Source organism: Drosophila biarmipes, chromosome 3R, assembly GCF_025231255.1.
Source record: "Drosophila biarmipes strain raj3 chromosome 3R, RU_DBia_V1.1, whole genome shotgun sequence".
In the NCBI taxonomy this organism is placed as follows: Eukaryota; Metazoa; Arthropoda; class Insecta; order Diptera; family Drosophilidae; genus Drosophila; species Drosophila biarmipes.
This window is the reverse complement of record NC_066616.1, coordinates 3519271-3544857: the sequence shown is the minus strand read 5'-3', so window position 1 is coordinate 3544857 and position 25587 is coordinate 3519271. Positions and strand designations below refer to the sequence as shown.

At 42.4% G+C, this 25587-nt stretch overlaps 6 protein-coding genes across 9 annotated transcripts; 2 read left to right on the top strand and 4 right to left on the bottom strand.

The window, feature by feature from the left end:
• Nucleotides 1-172: 172 nt before the first annotated feature.
• LOC108032911 (importin-5) lies at nt 173-7285 on the bottom strand. The gene is made up of 5 exons (XM_017106975.3): nt 6924-7285; nt 5338-5487; nt 4182-5276; nt 1781-3134; nt 173-1379 (listed from the first exon to the last, which is right to left on the bottom strand). Exons 1-5 carry the CDS (start codon nt 7002-7004, stop codon nt 742-744), a joined length of 3318 nt encoding a protein of 1105 aa, XP_016962464.1. The 5' UTR covers nt 7005-7285; the 3' UTR covers nt 173-741.
• A 403-nt stretch (nt 7286-7688) lies between these two features.
• LOC108032916 (pickpocket protein 28) lies at nt 7689-12958 on the bottom strand. Its single transcript, XM_017106979.3, has 4 exons — nt 12617-12958; nt 9780-9882; nt 9071-9645; nt 7689-8788 (listed from the first exon to the last, which is right to left on the bottom strand). Exons 1-4 carry the CDS (start codon nt 12914-12916, stop codon nt 8042-8044), a joined length of 1725 nt encoding a protein of 574 aa, XP_016962468.1. The 5' UTR covers nt 12917-12958; the 3' UTR covers nt 7689-8041.
• A 181-nt stretch (nt 12959-13139) lies between these two features.
• On the top strand, nt 13140-14713 carry LOC108032918 (uncharacterized). Its single transcript, XM_044091011.2, has 2 exons — nt 13140-14041; nt 14300-14713. The coding sequence occupies exons 1-2, from the start codon at nt 13645-13647 to the stop codon at nt 14596-14598; spliced, it is 696 nt and encodes a 231-aa protein (XP_043946946.1). The 5' UTR covers nt 13140-13644; the 3' UTR covers nt 14599-14713.
• A 145-nt stretch (nt 14714-14858) lies between these two features.
• On the bottom strand, nt 14859-17624 carry LOC108032917 (structure-specific endonuclease subunit SLX1 homolog). Of its 2 annotated transcripts, none has more exons than XM_017106980.2 (2): nt 17568-17624; nt 14859-15799 (listed from the first exon to the last, which is right to left on the bottom strand). In XM_017106980.2, exons 1-2 carry the CDS (start codon nt 17578-17580, stop codon nt 14928-14930), a joined length of 885 nt encoding a protein of 294 aa, XP_016962469.1. In that variant the 5' UTR covers nt 17581-17624; the 3' UTR covers nt 14859-14927. The 2 variants fall into 2 exon arrangements, with proteins under 2 accessions (XP_016962469.1, XP_050745173.1); XM_050889216.1 differs by lacking the exon at nt 17568-17624 and adding an exon at nt 15861-15955.
• Nucleotides 16112-17660, bottom strand: LOC108032919 (mediator of RNA polymerase II transcription subunit 31). Of its 3 annotated transcripts, XM_017106984.2 has the most exons (4): nt 17568-17647; nt 17155-17299; nt 16924-17013; nt 16112-16655 (listed from the first exon to the last, which is right to left on the bottom strand). In XM_017106984.2, the coding sequence occupies exons 2-4, from the start codon at nt 17180-17182 to the stop codon at nt 16159-16161; spliced, it is 615 nt and encodes a 204-aa protein (XP_016962473.1). In that variant the 5' UTR covers nt 17183-17299; nt 17568-17647; the 3' UTR covers nt 16112-16158. The 3 variants fall into 3 exon arrangements, with proteins under 3 accessions (XP_016962473.1, XP_016962474.1, XP_016962472.1); XM_017106985.2 differs by lacking the exon at nt 17155-17299 and having other exon boundaries at nt 17568-17660; XM_017106983.3 differs by having other exon boundaries at nt 17155-17591.
• Nucleotides 17661-18876: 1216 nt separating this feature from the next.
• LOC108032926 (serine/arginine repetitive matrix protein 2) lies at nt 18877-23516 on the top strand. The gene is made up of 6 exons (XM_017106995.3): nt 18877-19151; nt 21267-21589; nt 21856-21974; nt 22053-22610; nt 22669-22973; nt 23104-23516. The coding sequence occupies exons 2-6, from the start codon at nt 21380-21382 to the stop codon at nt 23202-23204; spliced, it is 1293 nt and encodes a 430-aa protein (XP_016962484.1). The 5' UTR covers nt 18877-19151; nt 21267-21379; the 3' UTR covers nt 23205-23516.
• Nucleotides 23517-25587: the final 2071 nt, after the last annotated feature.

Genomic DNA, 25587 nt, shown 5'->3' with positions numbered 1-25587 from the left:
GTTTTGCAGGGACTCAATATAATTTTTAATTCGAAAGATTTGTCGTATACCAGTAGTAGAAATTATTTGACAGTTTTCTTTCATCCAAAACCATTAAAAACCGTATGTGGCCATTTTCTCAGCCTTGAACAAATGGTCTACACTAAAAAAATAAGTCCAAACACCACATCAATTAAAATTTCGTTTTACGTGTTATTTATTTCGTTCTCTTTATTATTTTTAAAATACAATAAATGTTATTCCTTTAAATATTTTTGTGGATCTTGTTTCGAATGCACAAAATTACATTTCGTTTGATTCGGACAACGTTTACATCCTGTGTTTTTAGTTTTCAGGAAGAGGCAGCGGCCGTGCAGGCCGAATATACACACATATGTAAAACATATGAAAAATGAGTAACGAAAATAATCTATTGGGATTTGTGTATGATTGCGATGGCCTTGGGATCCGATCCAAACAACATGTCAAATTCTAATGAGGCGCAGACTTTTGTCTTCGGGAGAAGTTTTTGATTGAAATCACAATATTTATAGAATTATATACCCGGATAACTCTATCGTACACATAAATATAAGTATGCGTGTATGTGTATTTTTAACGTATAGTTTATAATGCATTTGCGACGACGATTTCGGTCAGATGAAATATAATCATAACGAGTAGCTTAAGCTTCCATCCTTTCCTCTTTGCCGAGGTCGCCAGGACTGGATTAGGTCTGGAGAACAGTTGATTTTCGATCCCCTAGGCGGTTGCTACGTTCGCCAACTCCCGGTAGGCGTCCTGCAGAGCCTGTTGCTGTTCTGGACTGAGAGTGCTGGCACATGCGGCCATCACATCAGGATTGGATTCCACCTGTTTGACAATGGTAAGCATGCGTGTGCCCGTGGCACTCTGCGCCTCTATAACCTTGGTGCAGAAGGCTTCAGCGATAATAGAGACGATGCGCGGCAGATTGCAGTTATTGGCCCCGAGGATCACCGGGTGATTACCCTCGATCAAGTCGCACATATAGCCATAAATGTGGGCGGCCTCCTCTGGATCCTCGGAAACCGGAAGCCAAGAAAACCATGCCGCGATCAACTCGTCTACGTTGGTCAACGCCGACTTGTTGTACATCAGGATCTTAGCAAATGCCGAGATTGCATTCTCTGTCGCATTGATGTTCTCAATTTCGCGGGACTTGGGATCGTTTATGACCTGAACCAGCAGTGGAATGATCTGGGCGCACGTGAGTGCGAACTGTTCGCCGGCGAACTGGCCGAGCACTCCGCAGCCGTAGGCGGCAGCCTGGCGCACCTCCGGGGATTTATCGCCAACGTACTGCAGCAGGGCGGGCGTAAAGATCTGCTGGTATGGAGCACAAGCGGGGCCACAAAATTCTGCAAATAAAGTGATAATAAATAGTTTAAATTCAAAAAAAAAAAAAATTTTTGTTTGTTTCAGAGTTATAACTAGTCCAAAAAAACCCACAATTAATTTATAATAGTTGGAAAGGATTTCTAACCTAAAACCGAACATTTCTCAATAGGCAACAGTCTTTGGAAAACCTTTGTGAAATAATCAACTATTACGGATATATTATATGGAAAAGTTACTTTAACCTGTTACCTTTAACATTTAACATTATATGGTTCTCTAATACCTTTATTTCTTTCTTCATATTGATTTAAATATTTTTAAGTGATGTTCCAAAGAGTGTATAATTTGATACCTTGAGATTTTTTTCAAAACGCTCTCTTTGCAATCTGAAATATAAACCTCAAGTTTTATAAAGACTTACCAATCAGATCATCAAACACACAAAGTCCCCACTGGCGATCGGCCACAGATCGGCTGGGCTCCAATAGCTTGACGAAATGCGGGGCCACCTGTTCAAAGGCCGGCAAAAACTGAGCCTTGTTCGTCTGGAAGAGGGCATGTGTAATATCCACGATTTTGGAAAGAATGTAGACATCAGTATCGTCCTGTTCGGCCAGCTCTTCTTCCACGCCGTCGTCGTAGTCCTCCTCGTTTCGGGCCGCCAATCGCTTATCAGCCCGTTCAAAATGCTCCAAAACATACTTGTTAATAATCTCCAAAACCTGCTTCATGGCATCCTCGTTAAGGCAATTGGGACCCAGGGTCTCAATGCACTTGGCCAACGAGTTGAGCAGCTCAGACTGCACTTCCGGCTCCGGTTCCGTGTTAATCACCTTAAGCAGCTCGGGGCAGATAAACAACCACATGCCCTCTAGATACTGCGGGCCCTTGATCTTTGCGCAGTCCAAAAGGTAAGGCAACGATTCAGCAGCCGCTGTGCGGACACCGTCGTGGAAATAGAATTTAAGCATGGGCAACATTTGACGCACAACCTCCTCGGCGTATTCGGCAAATCCTTCCTTTAGTTCCCTAGCGTAACATACCAGCATCTCACAGGCTGAAGCCTTATCATCCATGCCAGCAGTGCGAATGGCAAAGTTTTGCTGCTCCCCAAGATTAATGAAAGACCAGTCCACATCACCCTCGATATCCTCCACCTCGTCGTTGTCCAGCATCGCCACCTCAGGCTTCATGGTGGCCGTTCGCATCACCGGACCCATCACGACGGGCAGATATTGCTCGAATTGCTTGCCAAGGATCTTGCACATGCGGGCCCAGGCAGTGATCAAATAGGAAGTCTGCGGATCGTCATCAGGCAATTCTCCTCCCTCGGTGTGGTTGACCAATAGCATGTCCATGATCTCTCCGGCATCGCCTATGAACTTCTCCCGGCCCACGGCTAATCCTATCAAGCTTACGCATTCGATGGTCTTGCCTCGTAGCATGCGTAGATCATCCGAGTTTGCATTTTGGATGATGAACTTTAGGCATGGCATAAGGCGATCGTAGTAGGCCACGAATTCTGCTTCGCATGTATCCGCAACCGAAGCAATTGTGGTTACTACCTGCTCCAAAACCAACTTATTTCCCTTCTCCACGAGCTCCTTGAACTTCGAGTTTAGTATAGTCTCAAGCTTGGCCATGATCCCGTCCAGGTAGCGTGTCAATATGTTCTTCGGGCAGTCCTCGCTAAAGTTTACCAGAGCGGCACCGGCATGCGCTTGCACTCGGGGATTCTCCACGTCATCCAAGAGCGACAGGAGACCGGGAATCACCTGCAAAACAACCGGTTTATAATTAATTTGTGAGATTTTTGATTGAAGGGAGTACTAGGTAAAGCTTTGCGCCAGTAGAGTAGATTAAGTACTCGTAATATAGAGTTTAAAATTAGCTCTGTGCTAGAGTTGAACTTTTTTGACACTGTACTCACTCTTTGTGGATATGTCTCTAAAAAATTAACGCATATCGTTAAGCAACGACCAGATTCGTCTGATTGTTCTGGATACATTCAAAACCTACAAGTTTGCTCCGTGAACGCATTTCGAATCTATTGAGGAGATTAGAGAAACTTCAAAGAAGGCGCTGATGGCTATACCGAAAGATACTATTTGAAACGTTTTGAAAAATCGAACCACCGTTGGCATAAGTGTATTTTATAAGGAGGGGATTACTTTTGCCCTCAGTAGCTTATAACTCCCTCTTTAGGGATATTCAGGGTGCTCCAGGGTGTCCTACATTTCGATCCAATTATGCGTTTAAGCTTTAACTTTAACTTAAATGTACATTGAATGCAACAAAATTGGTTTCCAAAATAACTTTTTGGTGAGCCCATTAACTTGAGCTGTTTTACCACAAGAGTTAAAAGGCTCTTCAAGTATACTAAGTTGTAAGTTGGAAGGTATGCAAAACTGATTTCCTCTTTATTTTTCACTGAAAATAGGTATATTTCTTTCTTTATATGATTTTGTTAATAAATACTCCAAGAAAGAACAAACAATGCGGGTTCCACTGCATTGATAATAACTTTTTTCAGCGGCCAAAAGTCTTAATTTCCATATTTGTATGTATTTTTACTCTCCTAAGTATACTCCGCCGTAGTGTAGATTTCGATTTTTTCAACCGCGGTCCTAACAAATAGCTTATAAAGAATTTGCCAAAAACTTACGCTGTGACAAGTTTCTAAGGTAACATATTGTACTTTGCGTCCTATGATAAACTTTTTTCTACTAAAACAACGCAACACTACATAAATAATATAACTTATAAATAATGGTAGTCGAAAGTGCCCCTGCGCAGCTTCGACATTATAAAACATGACCCACCTGGCTATGGAATTTCTTCTCGAAGGTAGGCGCAAAGTCGGTGGACATTTGACCGATGGCGTTGCAGGCGGCGTAGCGAACGCGGGGATGGGGATCCCTAAGGAAGTTTAGGACTCCGGTCATGACCTCATCTAGAATGGCCTCCATCTGCTTGTGACAACCCTCACCGATAGCAGAGATGGCCATGAGGGCGGCGAAGCGATGCTTCCAGTCAGCATGGCCCAACATAGCCGGCAGGGCATTCATTACGTGCGGGAGCACAACCTTTCCTCCCAAACCGCAGGCAAGGCGATCAAGCGAGGATTCGGCGATTACATTGTTGTCGCTGTGATCGTCATCATCGACCACATCTGCGGTGGACCAGTTCTCGTCTTCATCCAAATCGGTCATCATGTGCAAAATCAGCGGGATTAGAGCCACAATGTACTTGTCCGCACGCTTGCGTACCATCGCCGGAGCGTTTTCTGCAAGCGAAACCATAACCTCCAGGACGAGGTGTCGCCAGCTGTCCTCAAAGTCCTGCGAGCTGAACACCTTCATGCAAACCTCAAAAATAAACTCCAGCTGAGGACGCAAGAACTTCGGGCAGTTTTCGGTCATCTCAATGAGAAGTTTCAGCAGACTTTGGTCGTCCTGAGCTTCGATTGTCTCCCCAGTGATGTGGATCATGCGGGGCAGCATATCGGCGAAGTGCTTGTAGATGGCCGTCTCCTTTTCCTTGTCGTGGTAGAGGATGAAGGCTCCAACGGCTCGCACAGCCTGAACTCTCACCTCTGGATCGGAGCCAGCATCCATACTCTTGGCAAGCATCTGCTTAATCAGATCGATGTACTGAGCTTCCTGGTTTCCAAAGATCGAAGGCACACTAGAGAAAATCCTCAGCGCCGATTCCTGCAACTGGGGTGTGGGGGAGTTGGCACACTGGAAGAGGAACTGCAAGATGTCCGGCCACTGGTTGTTGCAGTCCTCGTCGATCAGATTCCTAGCCACCTCGGCCACCACTTCGCAGATCTTCCGCCTCAGCTGGGGAGTCACCTCCTGTTGCACGGCCAAGAGGATCTGCTGCAGCAGCTGGTTCTGCGATTCAGCGGGAAGCTAGGAGTGGGGTCTATTAGTAAGATCTGCTAGCGGTGATTCGGCAAGGGATTCAGCTAACCTCCTTATAGAACTCCAGGAACTCCGTGGTGAACAGGCGGCGCAGCAGCACGGCGGCCATCTGACGCGCTTCCTCCGACTGTTGTCCATTTTGGATGTTGCCCAGTAGGTGCGTCACCTTCAGTTCCCTTGCCAGGTTGTTGTACGCTTCCTGGAATTGGTGATCAGAACAACCAAAAATATGTCATTGCTAGGGTTGGCTATGGGTGATGACTTTCACATTTAGGTTCAGTTTACCCAAAGTTCGGGCTTAACAAGTATCCAATAAAGTAAAACACGTGTTATGTTAAAGATATAGTAATACAACTTTAAGAAATTCTTTCCTTAAAGGACAGTACTCGTCGAACAGGTAAACTATTGAAAGCACTGTAGTTGCCGATAAGATAAGTGAAATCTGTGAACTATATGTATTTTATTTTCTGGTTCTTTAACAAAGCTTCCAACAAATTATTTTACAAAGCGAGTACAGTTGTATCTTGTTTTTTAAACCAATTCGATCATATAAAATCATCATATAAACAATCCCAGTGCCAACCAAAGTGTAAAGAAATCATTTTGGCGTTGAACATGCAAGCCGGTTTTATGCACTGAATTTTAGAATACTAAACCTTTTTATAGCTGATTTTATTATACCCATATTTTGATACTACCGCTTTGATAAAAATTGGCTTCAGTTGCATAAGTACGGGCAAATGTAGCTTTTTCCGAGGCATCTTGTTTGTCAAATAACTTGTCCCTTATAAACAATTTAAAGGTTTCAGTTGAACAAGTGCACAGTTCTGAGCTTATTACCCTGCGAATTTTAGTTTCGAACAAAAATCAGTGTTATGTAGGAATTTGAATGAAAATACATATATACTCTTGGGAGAGCCATCCAATAAAATTGTACAGCTTTGAGGACCGTTTTTCGTCTACTTTTTTGACAAAAATTGGGTTCAGAGCCAATCGTTGGTAGCTTCTAAAGATGAGCGTAAAACCGGCCCGGGAACCGCATATTTTCGGCCGCCCAGCACTCCAAGGTGGTCCCAAGCGGTACCATGCGCGCCGTCAGCCCAAGGTCGGCGAGTGGGTGGGGCCCAGTGGGCGGGGCGCGGCGGTGCCATGTGGCGCCGGAACAGAACTGCGGGGTCCGAGCGCCTTATCAGCCGCCAGACTGCACTTCCCAGACCGTGTGTCATGGATTTCGCACCTGCTCTTTGTTTCCGTTTGCCGAGGGCTCTGTTCCAGTGGAAAATCATGCGGCGGCCATGCAAATTGTACGGTTGCCTCGATTCCGCCTAGTTCGCTGCTTCGCTCCGCCTGTCGCCGTCGCTCGCTCTCTCTCGCACACATGCGAATGGCGCGCAAAGCGGAGGGCGAAAACACGTTTTGTGCGATGATTCAGATTCGTCGGAAATTTCGGGCCGAGGGATTCGGATGTCGTACGCCCGGGAATATCTTATAGATGGCAGCTGGCCCGCGAAGCCGAACCCCGCCGTGGCTGTGAGCACATATCTGCAAACTGCAAATTGCGCATCGAAAATTCGAGGCGATGGCAGTGTGGCGCAGCGAGATCCCCCGCCCGACACCCGGTCCAATGCCACTTACCTCCGCCTGCTGGCGCACGTCGTTGTCCGTGGACAACAGGGACACCAGGAGCTGCTGGAACTGAGCCTGATCCGCTGCCATCTTGTCCTGTCTGGTTCGGAGAATCAAAACACGGGAGTCGCGGGAAACACGATTTTCACTTCAGACTTCACGCGACGGCGGCCGCCTAAAAAAGAGCAGAGCAACTGGCTGGGTTGCCAAGGGGTCGCAATTTCGCGCTGGTCACGTTGGGTTCGCGGTCAGCGCTGGTTCTCGGGGGCGTTCGCCGGTCGGTTGAAAATCAACTGATTTACGGATTTACCGATTTGCTGGGTTTATCCAACCTTTTATGCACTTTTAGAGGCCCAGGCTCGCTGGAATGTTGCTGAAGCGCCGCTGGCAACACTGTTCGCTATCGATAACGCCGATTGCTTTTGGCGCGCAATCGGCAGTCCGATCCAGTGATGCCAGAAACTGGCGCTCCAATCGATACTGCTAGAAAGTAGCTAGATTTTAAACGTGAGTTTGTTGTTTATCTATCGGACATCTCCGCAGACTCTCCTTGAACTATCCTACTTCACTGTTTCTTCGACTTGCCGGTCACGGGAAATAAAAAAGTGGATTTATCCGCCTCATATACCGCGCACTTTCAGAATAAACAGTTGGGACTTTTAAGAGTCCTTAATCAAGACTGCTTGTACTTGATTTTAGCTCTCTAACTTTAAGAATGTGTGACAAACGGAGTTGTCACGGAAATCTCTTCCAACCAAACACCAAACTGGCACCATCTGCAGGAAAATGTTTAATTTCTTATAAATTCCTAATAAATAACCTAATTTGAACAAATTAGAAAATGCGGGGCTTTTTAAAAAATTTGAACTAAAAATTATAAAAAGAATTACTTTTAAGGTATAATTTGTTCTTACTTTTATAGAACTTCTTTTTTAGAAAAATAATAGACTTAACAGAATCCATTGAGAAACTAAAAACTATTTTTCAAAATGTGCGTAATTAAAATTTTAATAAATTAATATTTTTTTTTAAGATTTAGGGTAACAAATATTTAAACCGCCTTTAATAACATATTTTTTTAAACAAAACAATTAAAAAACATACTATAAATTATGAAACAGATTCTTCTACTGCACTTTGACCATGCGCTTGAGGTTGGTGAAGAGCCGCAGAGTAAAGTGGTAAATCATTTCGACCATGCTTAAAATGGAAAACCCCATAAACAAACCGAAGATACCACCACAGTTCGCAAGGAATTCGGTCATGCCGTACAGCTCCGAGCGCTTAGAAGTAATGAACTGGCTTTGCTTAAAGTATATGGACAGGCGGGACATCTGGGAGCCGGGATACTCCTGCAGAAACTCCGTGTCTCCCTCGGCCTGGAGCATTTCCTCCAGATCGAAGTTGGCCTGTGAGATCTCCGTGTTGTAGACGAGCGACGTGCAGGCGGGCATGCAGTTACAGGCGGATTCCACGCCCCGCGTCTCCTCTCGGGCGGCATTCAGTGCTCTAACCCGCTTAAACTCTCTGACTAGCAGTTGCCTTTCCGCCTTGTCATAGCAGTGGATCTTATCTTCACCGCAGACGGGCATATCCATGTCCCTTGGCATCGAGAACTTCACACATCCACACTTGGTCAGCGTGAAATTGGCCAGGCACTCCAGCTGGCAATTAGATTCCGTGTAAACCTTGAAGAAGCGCAGCGATCGCTCGTGGCTCAGGAAGCATTGCCGCCGAATCGGATGGTACTCGGCGATACCCGAAGACATAGTGATCATGCTGGGCTTCACGGCGATCAGCACCTCCTTGCCCATTGGAATCCGCACGAACTGCTTGGACACCTGCGGAACATCATCGGGAGAATGGAGCAGCACCTGTTAGTTGGGCGAAATATAAATACAAACAACTATTTAAGGTCTCATATGTCTTAAAATAAAATACTTTTTCAAAAAAAAAAAGTTTGTTTATTTGTGGGTGGTTTGAGTGTTTGTTTGGCGCTGCGTACTAAGCAAAGGAATCTTAACCTGAAATCTCGATTCTCCAGCTCTTATACGGGCAGTCGGACTTGGCTACCTCGGCTTCTGATCGTGATAGTTTTTGGATTAGGAATTGATTTGAAGTTCAGATTTATAATTAAAAATAATCCAATGTCCTACCTTAAAGCCCTGAACGGGTCCGCGGCACGCGTAGTCTACTTCCTGCTTAAAGCTTTGGAGCGCCAGGAAAATACCGGATCGCGCTCCGGCACTTAAAACCCTCGCTGGAAATGTTTCCACATCGCTAAGGTGCGCATAGCCCGATTCTAGTGTCCACGGCGGATGGCTCGAGCTTATGTTTTCCATTTCCAAGGCTTCCCCGCAATGCCGGAACTGGTAGGTGTCCTCCCGGTATACCTCGGTGGCCCTCAGTCCATTGAAGGTAAAGCAGATGCCCTCCTCCGTGAGAGTTTTTCGAAAGAATTTCTCGCACTCGCCGAACCGACTCAGCCAGCGGCAGTAGAAGAAGTACCGATCAAACTGAGGCAGCATCCTTTCCAAGACATCGAAGTAGTCTAGATCATCGCCGCCTATCAAGGGCATGTCTTCCTCGATGATTTGCGTGTTGCAGACATGTAGCAGGGTTCGGAACTCCTCCATCTCGAGGGTACTAACATTTTGGGGCTTGAACACTCGCGAAGCTCGCATTTCCTCGGTAAACTGGCTGTAGAGATCCGCATAGGTTGTCTCCTTACCTACATTGAAAAATGTACCCCAGAATATTATAATAACATTGTAATAAGTAATTTTTAAAATATTGAAGACTATAATTTTTAGCTACATTTTTATATACAAATTGTTAAAAACATAAAACAGTAGATCAACAAACCTTTCTGCTTTAACACCCGTTTGGTCTCCGAACAAACAGTGACCGCTGGAAATGGGATGTTCCAAACAGGGGTCGATTTCTCCGCGAAGCTTACAATCACAGGCTGTAAAAAGAAATAGAATTCTTTAAATGTTAACGAATATCTTAATATTTAAACAAGGCAAGAATTTCTACAATGCTTTTATTCTGCCCGCTCCAGCAAAAAATTACCCAATGGTACATTTTATTGTAGCATGTCGAATGAGAGTATATTAGAATGTGTTTTTATACCCTTGCAGAGGGTTTTATGATTTCAGTCAGAAGTTTGCAACGCAGTGAAGGAGACGTTTCCGACCCCATAAAGTATATATATGCTTGATCAGCGTCACTAGACGAGTCGATCTAGCCATGTCCGTCTGTCCGTCCGTTTCTACGCAAACTAGTCTCTCAGTTTTAAAGCTATCGGGCTTACCCAAAAGTCTTCTTTCTATTGCTGGTAGTACATAAGTCGGAACCAGACGGAACGGACAACTATATCTTATAGCTCCCATAGGAACTAACGGGGAAAAAATTAAAAAAATTATATCTTTGGTGTTTTTTAACATATTTGTACCTTTCTAAGCTTGGATATAACATTTTTAAATTAGTTCTGAACTTCGAATTAAATTTTATCGAAATCGGACGACTATATCTTATAGCCCCCATAGGAACAATCGGAAAATTAGTGGTAAATTAATATTGAAAAATGATATCTTCACTGTTTTTTAACTTATAACCTCTTACGCTTGGAAATAACATTTTTTATTTGGTTTTGAATTTCAAATTAAATTTTTTTTAAATCGGACGACTATATGAGCTATTTGACTGCCATAGAAACGATCGGAATATATAAAAAATTATATCTTTGGCGTTTTTTAACATATAACCTTCTAAGCTTGGAAATACAATTTTTTAATTAGTTCTGAACTTTGAATTAAATTTTTTCAAAATTGGACGAAAATATCATATAGCTGTCATAGGAACGATCGTAAAATAGGTGGGAAAATAAAATGAAGCAAATTATAGCTTTGGGGCTTTGGACATATTATCTTATAATATTGGGAATATAATTTTTTATTTCTTAAGAATTTTGAATTTAATTTAATAAAAATCGGACTACTCAAACCTATAGATGTAAAAAAATGGTCTGAAAAAGTCAATAAAAGTAAAAGTAAAGTAAAGTTAATTTTTTCTTATATTTGAAAGGGTATACAAACTTCGGCTTGCCGATGTTAACTTCCTTTCTTGTTATTTGGTGGAATTTACAAGATTTTAAAGGGATTTATTAAAATGATTTGATACAAAGAAAATTATGTCAATCTGATAACTGCAACTGGTGATAAAGATTTTCGAACAGAAAAATGTTGGAAAATATGTTTTTTAAGTTTAAAAAACATTACAACTAAATCAATTAAGAACGCTGTGGTCGACTACCTCGACCAGCAGATAACAGTTACACAGCTTAAGGGATCAAAAGGGAAATGAAGATATATAAGGAACAAAGCGATATTGTAAAGCGCCACCTACCCACTATTTCAATATATGTATTTTAAGCGTTTAAGCCGTTCGGTAGTTAAAGTGGGCGTGGCAAATTTTTTAAGTTCAATCGATAGGTATTTATGAGACAAATACATTTTTTCTATCATAAGCCTCAGATTTTCGGGGAATGTGGGCGTTAGAGTGGTCGTGGCATACGGACAGACGAACATGGCTTGATCGACTCGGCTAGTGATCCTGATCAAGAATTTATATACTATATGGGGTCGGAAACGCTTGCTTCTACCTGTTACATACTTTCCAACGAATCTAGAATACCCTTTTTCTCTACGAGAGTTTACATACTTAACGAATATCAAACAATGAACATGGCAAATAAAAAATGTGGCCCAAAAAAAGAGTTTGGCTCGTATAAGAACGACCCATATAAACGCATATATTTATTTAGTCGAATGTTCAAGTATTATACGTCACAAAGGTAAATTTGAAAACTTTTGTAAGTTGATGGTGCGTGATCGTTACGAGCCCTTACTTCATAATTGTATTTGAGGTATGGCAATTGTTTTTTAAATTAAAAATATCTCATAAGAATTTTTCTCATCAAATTACTATTGCATAGTTTTGGTCATTACAGAAAACATTGAGAAGCTTTTCATATTAAACAGAAAGGAGTTGCACTTTTTATCACTCTATTTCTTCCAAACCGAAATTTATATGAGAAAAAAATCTCTAGAGCTATAAAGTTTAAAATTTAAAAAGAAATCGTCCGAATCAATTCAGAAAAGATAGACAAAAGGTGGTATAACAAATATTTTTTGACATAACATAAAATCCGTCATATCAAGACAAGTTCAGTATAGGCAGCGTGATCATTATAGCACGACGATCAATAGTTCTGGTTACTTAAAAACTAAAAGCATTTAAAATCTACCGGTTTTTTTTGGATTTTTTGGAGCCGAACTATATGGATTTAACAACGGTTTTCAATTTCGAGCTACCTAATACATTCAAGCTCCCGTCCGTATTCTCACTTATTATTCGGGTAGGATAAAGGCTGGTGGCATTTATACCCACCAGCCCCAACATTTCCAATTGGCAAACTTCCACTAAGAAACTAAGAATCTACGTGACAAATCCCTACGTTCTAGCTTTTTTGTTTTCCGATCCTTGTCGCTCATACGCAATGAGCGTCGCAAACGCTTTCTTCAGCTGGTACAAACTTGCCGGCCAACCGAGTACTTGTAGAGTAAAGTGAGGGGTATAAATAGCCCCGAATAACTTTAACAGCTGTATTTCAGTTGAATCAAACCACAAACTATTACCGTTTCGGTCCACTTGGTGTAGGCACTGAGGATTAGGATTGAGCACCCGTATATGGAGATCAGGAATACGAACAGCCAGAAGATGCGCTCCCGAATAGGTCGCTCCCGCTCGCCCAGGTATTGGAGCCCGTGGATGGAGGTATTTTCGCAGTACTCGTGGTAAGTGGCGATAAACCCCTCGCAGGCTACGGATCCCGCCGTTGCTTTGTTTTGGGGCTTCAGGTCGACACCCCCGCTGCTCTCGAAATCGCCGTCCGACATAGTCGTCCTATCAATTCCATTCTTGGCCCGCACGAACATAGCGCACAAATGATGATTTTGGAGCCAAAAACTACTACAAAAACAGAAGATCAAAATAACCGTTTCTTTCACGTTTCTAGGACTTGCCAGATTGCTTGGAATAACCCTATTGCGATAAATACTAAATACTGCGTCAGTATTTTCGCGTGTGCCTAGGCACATTCTGCCCATCACTGAAAACGACGCCAGAATCATAATATTATTAAAATGGCTACTTCGTGTAACGTTAATGAAGACATTTCGCATATTTTGTTAAATTGCTCAAAATATACACCAACAAGACAAAATTATCCAACACTACTTAAATATAACGATATCTATCGTTTACTTGGAAATGAACCAATTGAAAATTGGACATCGATTACCAGTTTCATTCGAGCTGCTAATATTAATATCTAATACAACACACTCCACACTGCTCATTTAACACACTATAACACCATCCACGCTTATACCAACTCACAAAATCTCAAAATTAAAATTTCTCACACATATTGATAACATTTTCATCGCTTATCGTTCATCGTCATCGCTCATCGTTCATTGTCATCATAACATCACCAGAAACTACTGCACGATATTTACATAGCTGTCCATTAAATTTTGTTTTTCTTGAAATTTAATTTCATACATTGGCAGTGGCGTTAACCCGTTCCAACGGGGCGGCCAAATAATTCTTCCCTCTTCACGGAAGGAAGTAACTTAATATTTAAAAAAAAAAAAATAAAATGGCTACGAGGTCTTGCGCGTACAAGGATTGCGAGTATTACTATGCCCTCCGTGGTAACACTCAGCCCAGATCCATGTTCGCCTTTCCGAAACAAGCTGAAAGGGCCCGAATCTGGCACGAGAATGGACAAGTGCATCCAAAAATTCCTCAAACACAGCTATTTATGTGCGCCAGTCACTTTGACCGCAAGTTCATATCCTCGTCCAAAAACCGGACGCTCCTTGTGGGCGAGGCGGTGCCGTTTCCGTATGGCAAAACTGATCCCGATCCGGAGGAGGAGCCCGAGCAGGTGGCCTCAACTTCCCAGGAGAGCTACCTTATAAACCTGAGTGACGATGAAGTGAGCATCAATAGTGTGGACACTACTTCAAGGACCAACCCTCCTGAGACAGAGCGTAAGAGCCGGATCTAGTAATCCCGAACCTGAATTAATACAAGACTGTTCAGAAGTTGTAGGGCCGCTTTCTCGAGTCCCTGACAAAGTCCGTGATAGTTATCCGCCCCAAAAAGTAGGAGGCCAGATTAAGTTGTCCTAAACTCAAATCGGGTTTCGCGACTTCTTTACTTATCCGAACGAGAATGACAGAGTGCACTCGGGAAAGCGGCCCATAAGCGATGTTATTTGTTAGTTTTAACCAAGCTTAAATTCTTAGCTCACCGCGACCTCAAGGCTCCCTCCACCAAGCGCTCAAGGGAATCGACTTTAACCATTCACCCGTCTGAAAAGGAAGCTCCGAAAGCGGATCCGAGTCCCACCGAAGCGCATGTTAGTGTCGAGCCTAGCATTATTGATACTTCCGAAGTGTCAGTTTTCACTTTTAAGGGCCAGGAGTACGTGCAAATGTCTATGGACTATTATTTGAAGGAGAAGCAAATGATGGCCGAACTACTTAACAACTACAGGAACGCTTTAAGGAGTATCAAGGGCCACGTATCGCAGCTGGACCTTTGACGTAGTATATACAAATACAAAACGGGAACCTAGAACGAATGATCTTTAATAATATATAATGCTATATTTATATGCTAATTGTTTACACGTGTACTTATTAAATTAGTTAACATTTTTTCTTTCTTTTTCATAAAATTAGTGGGCTAACACAAGAGTTGATGATATAATGACCAAACCTAATTTGTTACTTCCTTGGTTTTCTGATTTAGCATAAGAAGACTGAGAGTATGTGAAACAACTGTTTTAAAAAACGACTCAAACAGAGAAAATACACAGAGATCTAAAAACATCTTTTATGAAAACTGAACATTTAGGACTGCAGACGATTTTCAAGCCGGCACATATTCCACCTCGCTGTCCACATCGAAATCATCGCTAAGATCGTCATCCTGATCCTGCAGTTCCTCGGGCACACCCGACAGGAGACGTTTGCGCTGCAGTAGGGCTGCCCAAACGAGCCGGGTCTCGCAAAGCGGGCACTCTCCTCCAACTGGGATATAATGACCTGGCTCATCGGCCAGGAGATAATTGGCCAAACACAGCATGTGGCAGGTGAGCCGACAGGTTGGATTCGTACATCCAAGCCGGGACCTTTCCGGCTGCTCGATTTGCTTTATACATAGGTGACACTCGGGAGCCCAAGCCACAGGTGGAGGAGCTGCCGCGTCGTCAGCTCCCTTACGTTGCGAGGCAGCAATGGTAACCTTACCACTCACAATCTCCATTTGGTTAGGAAGTGGCACATCAAATGGCCTCTCATAATCCGTTTCTAGCCAGCGAACGGTGAGGGGCAAGCGATGCCAAGGCCCGACTCCCAGCATCTTACTGAGGATCCTAAAGTTGTAGTCGAAGTAATTTTCCCTGGGCAGTTTCCGTTTTAATTCTGGGTACATTTTAAGTCTAGTGGAAAGCGAGGGCTGTTGCCAAGCCCACTCAAACTGGAGTGCCACAATATTATTCGGGAATCCGTGCACAATCATTACCATTTGCCAGGGCCCCTTGCGACTGGTTTTTCTTGCGCCTCCAAAGTCGCATCCCATATTGTGCTGGCGTATCCGGCGTTTTGGGTTAACGGTGAAGCCCACATAGCATTTTCCTCTATACCGAGAATACAAACTCTGACTGCAAAGCAAATAGACGCCGTAAAAGTGGCCTTTGCGGGCGACGGTTTCCTCCTGCACAGTAACTGCATCCTGGAAGGCTGCGAATTTACGAATTAATCGATTAATGAATTATTGTTAAATCTAAAACAGAGAAAAAACCAATCAATGGGAGGCGACAGCTTATCCGACCCGACAGAATACTGCATCTTAAATCATAGTTCATGTTCAAGAAACCGGCAAACTCTAATATTGTTTTAGATTGTTGCAAGAACAGCTACAGGCAAATAGAAATAAAGTTATCACAGCTTCTAAAGAGCTTTCTTCTTCCTGCTAAGCAACTCTACACAAGTGAAGTGTAAAATCTTTCTCTGTAAGATTTTAACCGTGTACTTGGAACAAAAAGTATTCGATTTAAGGTTCTTAAACTACTTTATTGGTAAACTTTCAGTTGCCATCACTAGTTTAACTCTAGTTTGATGTTGGCCCCCGTTGCAAGGCCATTGATTTGTTGCTGCTGCTGCTGGGGATTTCCCGTCTGAACCTGGACGGGCTGCAGTGCAGGGACCGTCTGTTGGCAGTCTGCTGTGGCAGCTGCTCCGTTCACGTTGGGCGTAGCTGCTGCTGCTTCGCCTCCCGTTGCAGCCTCCACGCCGTTCGCCTGCTGCTGTTGCTGCTGCAGCTGCTGTTGTTGCTGCGCGGCCGTTACGTTCTCGATCAGTTTAATCCGCTTGCGAGTGTAGTGTTGCCACTGGAGAATGGCTTGATCGTCTATGAACTTGCAGCACTGCGAGTTGACGATCTCGCGGCGGAAGTGCTCGTATTGAAGCAAGTCGAGGAAGTAGAGGCACATTGGGTACATGAGGTATTTGGCATAGTCCGGCTCTTTCCAGTACTGCAGATACTTCAGGTAGTTGATGAACGACTGGTCCTTGAAAAATCCGCGCTGGGCAAGGACTGGCAAGAGGAATTCAATGGTTAAATGGGTCATGTTTAAAAAAAGGGCAGTGTTGAGGGAAAATCAAAGAAAGAATCAGCTACAACGATTGCATCCGATTTGAACTCGAAATGTTCGGACTTATTTCGCGCTTAAAACCTTTTAGTTTAACAAGAGGACATGAAAACGAACGTAAGATTTCTATAAGCGAGGGAAATCCGGGTATGGTTTTCAGTTTCTGGGGACACTTTGGTGATCTGATTCGTTGGGGTTGATGATGATACGTACAGTTGAGATAGTTGGGATTAGACAGGCACTGCACGAACTCCAGCTCGATCTGCCAGCGTCGCTTCTGCTGCTCCTCCGACTCGATCGCAGCTACGGAATAGACATGGAGAGCATTAGCCCCGGAGGAACGAGATCACTACCAAGTAGTTCTCTGAGGATTTGGCATGCCAAGCGGTGTCAGTAGGTGTTAGGTTGCAATGCAAAAGTGCGTGTGGATTGGCGTGTACTTACTCTTACCCTTTCCGTACATTTTGGCCATTTTGGGCTTGTCTTTGGAAAGGGTCTCGTTGGTTTGGTACTTGCGTCTATTCAGTTTCGGGTTGGGTTTCTTGGTTTTCTTTCAGTGTGCTATGTGGATGTGGCTGAGCTGTGTGTTCTGGTGCACCACCGATTTGGAAACGAAAAGTCACGATAAACAAGAACACACAAATAATAATAATAATAAGATGCACTGCTATGCAACAATATGTATGGGACGCGCGGCCAATGACTGAGGCAGGGGCAAATAACAAAACTTCGTGTAAAAAACCAAGGAAAGAAGTCAACCAAGTTTCTGGGCTCGGGCGGGGGGCTGTCGCTTCTCTTGTGTTGGTGATTTCTTGTGAAAAAGCAGTTTTATTCAGGTTTTATTTCTGTCTACAAACCGTAGGAGTTCATTTGGATTGCTGAATGCCGACGACAACCCTACTTCTGGGGTTGCCAGGGGTGCCAGATAGCCGGCCAGCCACCGTTTTGCATTTATATACTTACTGCGAGTTGGTATATAATTTTCTGGTTTTATACTTCTTTGTGAATATGTCGATTCCACTTAAAGCCTTGCAACATTATAAGGGTTACCTACCGAGAGATAGTCTCTGCACACAGCCGCTTAATATAGCCTTACCAAAATAATCGGATTATTGAAAATCGCTGAAGCAAGCAGCTGATCGGCTTAAGCAAACCGTAACCGAAGGGAGAAGGCGTACCAATTAGGTTGATCCGAAAAAATATACCACCTTCCCCCATAGGTTTCTTTGACTATATCTTTTTTTTTTTTTAGCAATAACTATGGATCAGCTTTTCCTATAAATACGAAATTTCAACAGAAGATCGTAAGATTTCTAAAATCAATAATAGGCTTCATTAAAATATAATGTTTTTGGTATCGCGTTTTGTTTCTAAGAATAGATTGGGGGTTACAAAATTTGCATTGCTTACATGGTAATAATTGCATTTCGGCGTTGACGCCAACAAGCTCAAGAAATATATAAAATGAATTATTTGTTGAGCGGTACTTTAGTACTTTTATTTTTGGGAGCCATTAAAACAACCTTCAAATTTGCAACCAAAAATGTTACGACTTTTTTTAAAATAAAGTTTTTTAAGTTGCATGACTTTTTGTTGGCTTGAATACTAAGCCTAAAGCACGTTTAAGTGGAATTAGATAAGCCAATTACTCTATTACTTCAAAACTGTCCTTAATTTGAGTCCATTGATGAGCACGACACCAGCATTTATTAAACCTAAAAGCATATATAAGCGGTTATTTCTAAAGCATATACGCTGTCACTTTCATATCAGCTATATCAGGTTAGACTGTATTAGAAAAAAAAGGTTAACCAATTAAATAATTTATTTTGTCATACTTTCAGACCTGGACAACTAACAAGAACTTGTTAGGGGTGAACGACGAAACGAACGAACTAAAAAAATATTCTCTTCGTTAAAAGAGGTTTAAGCCATCCCCATAGAATAATATTAATATGTCCTTTACTGTTTGCAGTAATACATTTTATTGCTTTCGCATAATGTACAAAGTTGAGAGTGAACAAAAATTTAAAGTTAAACTTAACTTTAAATTGTGTAATTGCAACAATAAGTGCCCAGTGTGCAGAGGCCATTTCCTATAAAAAAATACCAAAACCACCTAATAGGCTCAACATTTAATTTGGAATTTTTCATAAACGACAAACGGTTTTGTGAAAATCACTACATGCCTGATTTCTTTGTCAGCCAGAAAAACGTCTATTCAATTCTTTTCAAATACATATCTCATCGTAACCAAACAACTGGAAAAATAATACCCAACGGAAACAACAAACTAAGAGAACAATTGTGCTGAAAGCCGCTTACTGCTTAGGAGAAGAAACTGGAAAATAGATACATACATATGTACATTTAGGACTCCTGTGTTTCTTTTATGGGCCAAGGAGAATAAGCGAAGGTGCGACGCAAAAGGCGTCACAAACGTAAGTACAGCTTAGAATGTAACTTCATTTATATAATTAAAGTGCGTATAAATAAATATGGCACCATTTTTGACGGATGATTCATGCCCCACAAGAAATGTTATATGTTTGTATGGACTATAATTAGATTACAGTGATGTCTGCTTGAATGCGACGCTGAAATTCCATCTGCATATGTAAATGCAGCTGCTGCTGAAAAAGAAATAAAAGAGGCTGTTTTACACACCGTGAGTCACAAAAGTATTCCTTGCAAAGAGGGTTCAGAGAAAATTGCCAATTTTATATAAGTAACCATTTTAGAATGGTAAAAAATGGGTTATTTCCAAATATATATATTTTAAGAAGTATATCACGATAAAAACAAACTGAAACAGCTTTAAGTAAAAAGATATGGACAAAAATATAAATATAAGCCGTTTTGAATGCTCAAAATATATACAAAATATTCGTTGCCCCTACGAATTTGTTATATTTTACTATTTTTTAAAGCAAGCGCATTTTTTTTTCTTTTTGCACGTTGCTTGAAGACTTAATTCGAGGGAAAACAGAAAATTTTGGTGTCATTCTTGGTGTAAATATGTACCAAAATGACGAAAGGAAAGGAGTTAAACTTTGAACAAAAAAAAAATTATTTTACACTTAGATAATACGGTTTTATCGATTTAATATATTTGTGGGATGTTCGATAGAAGTCCTTCAACCATAAGGAGCATCATTTCTCGACTGAAATCCAGAAATTCCTTGGAAAAGCTACCCCGTTCTGGCCGTCCGAAATCATTAAACTGCAGAGAAGAGAGGAAAAGCCCCAAAAAAAAGCAGGAAAAATCGGCACTATTCGGCTGCGGAAATTAATACTGTCATATCTACAACCCTGGGAACAAACGTATCCACTGAAACCGTCGAAAGAGTGCTCAGAAGCCGGGATCTGCATGGGAGACGCCCTAGAAAGAAACCCTTGCTCTCAGCCATAATTGTATCAAAGCGGATTTCTTTTGCTCAAAATTATTTAGACCGGAATTTGAAGTACAGGGAAGAAGTTATATTTAGTGATGAAAGCAAATCCAATATATTCAGATCTGATGAAGAAGGAAAAGTGTGGCGAAAGCCCTGTAAAATGTTAAACCAACAGTGAAGCATGGCGATGGTGTCGTACTAGTTTGGGGCTGCATGTCTGCTTCAGGATCTGGATAGTTAGTTTTTATAGACGAAATTATGAATGTTGAAGGATATCTGAATATATTAAAAGAAAATGTACACTTCGGTGCCACCAAAGTGGGTCTAGAAGACGGCAAGTTCATTTTCCAACAGGACAGGGATCCCAATTATACACACATTTCCATAGAGCCCAGACGTCTTCGGGCCCATCTTAAGCTAAAAGTCCAGGAATATGTGCTTTCCTCCAAAAATGAGCTAAAGGAGATATTGATGATGAAATCGTCTAATTTACCAGAATTGAGGTTCCGAAAACTTGTGGTGTCAATGCCGAGGCGCTTACAAGCTATTAAGGAAACCAACGGCATGCACGCATATTACTAAATTAAAAAAAAAACATTTTTAATAACAAAATTGCGGAATACTTTTGTCAGGCGATATTTCTTAGTTCCAATATTTTCCGAACAAAAAAACAGCAACAAAGCCAATGTTCTAAAAAAAAGTTGTATTTTGTATGTTTAATAAGTGCGTTATACTTTTGTGACTCACTGTAGGCACGCCAAATTGTCTTATTTATGATGAAACCTACGATTTCAGCTCAATGTATTAATTTGTTAATGGGCCCGCAATTTTTTTTGTGCTTACTTTGCTAATGCATAAGTAGTATTACTAAGTCATAGTTTGTAGAAGTTAAATATGAAAACATAATGAACATCGTTTTTTGCTAGGTTTAAAAATAAATTGTTATTAGGGGGTGCTTTAAGGCTAGGGCCTGCGTTTCGAATTTCCACATTTGCCTGCATTTTCCTGCGAGCAGCTGCAGATTTATTGATGGATTTGGAAACGGTTGCGTGAGCTTAGCGTTTATGGACGTCAGCTGTCGCTACCTGTCCTTGGTCACCCTTCCACCCTGTCGTACCTGCTTGCTTACAAAACTCATTGCATTTTTCCTTGTCGTTACAGTTGCAAACCGGTTTTTAGCGCAGAAACACCTCATATTTGTTGAAGTGTCCAGCGGAAAGCAGAGAAAGCACACAGATTTAAAGGATCGATCTAAAAAGCAATACAAGAGAATCATGAACACTGGAATCTCCCTAAATGAGCGCTTCACGCAGATGCAGTCGAAGCAGCCGCCTCAGGGACGCGGTCGCAGCCGCTCGAGAAGCAGGAGCCGGCGGATCGTGGACAGCGGAGCTGGAAATCCGGGAGTCTCGGCAGCCAACTCCCGACTGCTGCAGGAGTTCAAGAGGCGCCACACCGTCCAGACGGCCCTTAAACTGAAGCGCGTACGTGTCCCCCAAAAATCGAAAATTGCATTCAGACGGCGCAAACCGACCTGATCCGTTGCACATGTCGATGTCTGGCAGAAGTGGCTTGGATTATCCGGAGGATAAACGGTCGGACCCTACTGTCGAGCAATGTGCGCCTTCTGCGCGGTCGCCGAACCACCTTCAGCCTCTCAGACTTTCTATATCTAACTCCCTTGAACTCCAACACTGTGCAGCAGCGTACTGAAACCAAAACTTCCACACAACCTTATGCCTCCTTACAGAGAAGCTTACGGACAACCGGCGTGAGCGGACGCGGAGCCCGCGTTGGCGGCGTTAAGTCGCTGCGCCTGGCGCCCAACGGAAAGCCCATGCGGTCCAACAACGTGACCCGGGTAGCAACGTAAGCATCTCGTCTATATCGCGCGTCAATATTCCCAATCCACTGCAACATATCTGTACTTCTTCGTTAATCGCCCAGGATGCGTGCCGATCTAGTAGCTAGCGGCAACGCAGCCCGCAGTCGCCGGAGCGGCAGCAGCATTCGCCGCGTCCCCGCCTCCAACGGTGGAGGTGTAGGTGGTCTTCGTCAGCGGTTGGGACAGCGCCGCCCTTCGGTGGGAGGTGCCGCCGAGCGCGTTGAACGCCGCCAGCGACAGCAGCATCAGCAAGCCCCACGTGGTCGTTCTCGCTCGCGATCCCGTTCGCGTCACCCACAACCGCAGCGCACAGACAGAGGTCGCTCTCAGAGCCGTGGTCGAAGCGTAGGGCGTTCCCAGAGTCGCAATCGTGATCGCTCCGCCCAGGGTCGTGTTCCGGTCAAACAGCGCCTCTCGGTTAAGCATCGCCTCGGGGTGCGTCCCGGCCAGGGAAACAACCAGGCCAACAACAAGGTCAAGAACCCTCGCCAGCGTCGGGCATCGAGCCAACTACGAGGCGTGGCCGGCGGAAAGGTGGAGAAGCGTCGTAACTCCCAGATTTCTCAAAAAAAGGGAGTCTCCGCCTCACTCGCTGGACGTCCGGGACGACCACGGGGAAGGTATGTCTAGCGTAATAACTTTTCATGATAATGATACTCATAACTACTTGTTTCATAGATCTGCTGTTAAAAACGCTGCTGGTGGGGCTGTGGCTGTTAACAATAATGGACCTGCGCGTCGCTCACGGTCACGCAATCGTGTCGCCGCCGCTGCTGCCGCTGCCACCGCTACCATTCAGGGTCGGGCTAACATTCGCCAGCGACGCGGACGCAGTGCGGGCGCTGCGAAGGGACACAACATCACCAACAACAACAGAAATGGTAAAACCAACAAAAACGGCAAGAGCAAGGCGGCAAACGGTGGCAAACAAGCCCCGCAGCAACAGGCTCGCCGGGGACGCAGTCGTAGTCGTAAGCCTACAGGTAAAAGCGTGACAAGTGGCTAGGAGGCCAACCGTACTGGATCTGGGCATCAGAACATGAAACAAAATAGACCGTTATTCCTTTCTCCATTCTCATTTTTGATTAAAATGTTTATTTTTATACACATTAGGTAAACCACAGCGCACGGCGGTGAAACGCGAGGATCTGGACATGGAGCTCGATCAGTATATGTCTACTACAAAGTCAGAGATGGACTACTTGCTGAAGTAAACCCAGGATTGGACCAAATGAGAGCCATTAAAAAGAATGGAATTAAGAGAATAAAACAAAGCTACCACCGGCTATAGACAGATTACGTTTCTCTCATCGCTCTAAGTTACCGCCTAGTTCATACTTAGACTTAAGCATACAAAAAACATTTTAAATGCCCTCATCGTGCGCGTTTAAATTGATGTTCTCGTGTACATACGGCAAGCTCTAAAACTATAAGTAAATTTGGCCGAGAAATGTATAGTTTAATCAATGAAATATTGTTAATCGCGTTTCCCGAAATAAAAATTATTCATTGCCTAACATAAAAAACGTCTTAATTAATTAAAAACAAGAAAGGAAGTTACAGCTAGATAATATAATCGTCCAATTTTAATAAAAATAAATTCGAAAATTCGAAAAGTAATTAAGAAATGTTGTATGTTAAAAAACAACAAAAGATATAATTTGTATACCCTTGCAGAGAGTATGATTTCAGTCAAAAGTTTGCAACGCAGTAAACTGTCTTCGGTGTTTTTTAACATATAATCTCTAAGCTTAGAAATAATATTTTTTAATTAGTTCTGAATTTCGAATTAAATTTGATCAAAATCGGACGACTATATCATATGACTCCCATAGGAACGATCGGGAAATTAGTAGGAAAACATGAAATAAAAATTATATCCTTTGTGTTTTTTAACATATAACCTTATAAGCTTGAAAATAACATTTTTTAATTAGTTCGCAATTTCGAATTAAATTTTATTAAAAACGATCGGATAATTGGTGAGAAATAATTTGAAACAAATTATAGCTTTCGGGCTTTTTATTATTATTATTTATTATCTTATAAAATTGGGAATATAAATTTGTATATTAAAAATTCAATTCAATAAAATTTTGGATTAATATTTTATTTTATTTTAATATCACTGAAGCCAGCAATAATTCTTAAAAATTGTACATGGTGTTGCTAACTTTGATTATTTCTTATAATTGCAAGGGTATACAAACTTTGGCTTGCCGAAGTTAACTTTTTTTTTGATTTTTGAGCCATCCGATAGGTATTAACAAGAAGAAGTACTTAAACTAAAGCAACCAGAGTTTTGTTGTTTGCCTTTTGTCTAGCCACGCAGCTCATGTATCCGAAATACGAATTATAAGAGTACCAAGGGTGACATAATTGTTGAAAATTGTGGAATATGTCGCTGGGACTATCCTCACAAAAAAATGATATATTTTGTACACCACTTATATCCCAAGGTTTTTTCGGTCAAAGTGACAAAATAAAAATTATTTCCACGCAGAGCATAACGCAGGTGTGTAGTTTTCGAGATCTCAGCGTTCATTCCGATAGACGGACGGACAGACAGACGGACATGTCTAGATCGACTTGTCTAGTGGTGCTGATCAAGAATATATATACTTGATGGGGTCGGAAACGTCTCCTTCACTGCGTTGCAAACTTTTGACTGAGATCATTATACCCTCTTCCAAGGTATAAAAACCGAGTTGTTCCGCTGATGCTGCACGAAGTCTGCATCTGTTCCTTAGCGTGCAACCTTGTTTCCCCGTCCCCGTAGAAGCTCCGCTCTAGCTGCCAGGTAATTAGTGGTGGTGGATTTTAGCGATTTCCCAAAGGAGAGTTCGTCGGAGATCGTTCTGCTGGTTCTGCTAAAAATACCCTTACGCTTGGATACGCCTGGCAGGTTGTCCGTGGAGGATGCAAAGTCCCACTTGCCATGCTTCTTCCCTATTGGATTATCTTCAGGACTTCAACTATTCTTTTTTGAAAATCGGGGCCAATAGGTTAATAGCTTAATTGAAGAATGTTAATTGAAGAATGGTTAAGAGTTTCACTAGTCCAAAATTCTTGTTTACAGATTGACCAAAGACTTCAAAGTTCACTGGTCCTACCTATCAAGCCCGGAAAATTTTTTTTTCTGAACTGAAGGGTATGTACACATGGACCCACCTGCACCTTTTTTCACATGAAGCAGTTTACAAAAACGAATTAGATTAAAAAACTTACCCTCAAGGCACGGAAGGGCCGATAGAATCTCCCAACCCCCAAACAGATATTTTAGCGATATCGTGCACGTCGTATTCTTGAAAAATCTCACTGAAAGTGACCGACAAACGAAAGCAGCGCGTGCCACTTTACGCGCGGTGCATATACGAGTAGAAACAGTGAAACCATAGAACTCATTATGTGAATTCGTAACTCCTTTTTGAGTTTGTCCGGTTACTCATAATGAAAATATATATCTTTTTTCTAAAATGAGTGCAACATTTCTCAACATTAGTTTTTTCCACAAATTTTGTAATAAAATGTAGCACATCTTCAAATTAAGATTACAAATACTATATTTGAGAAGGTCATAATATTTTATGTGTGGTT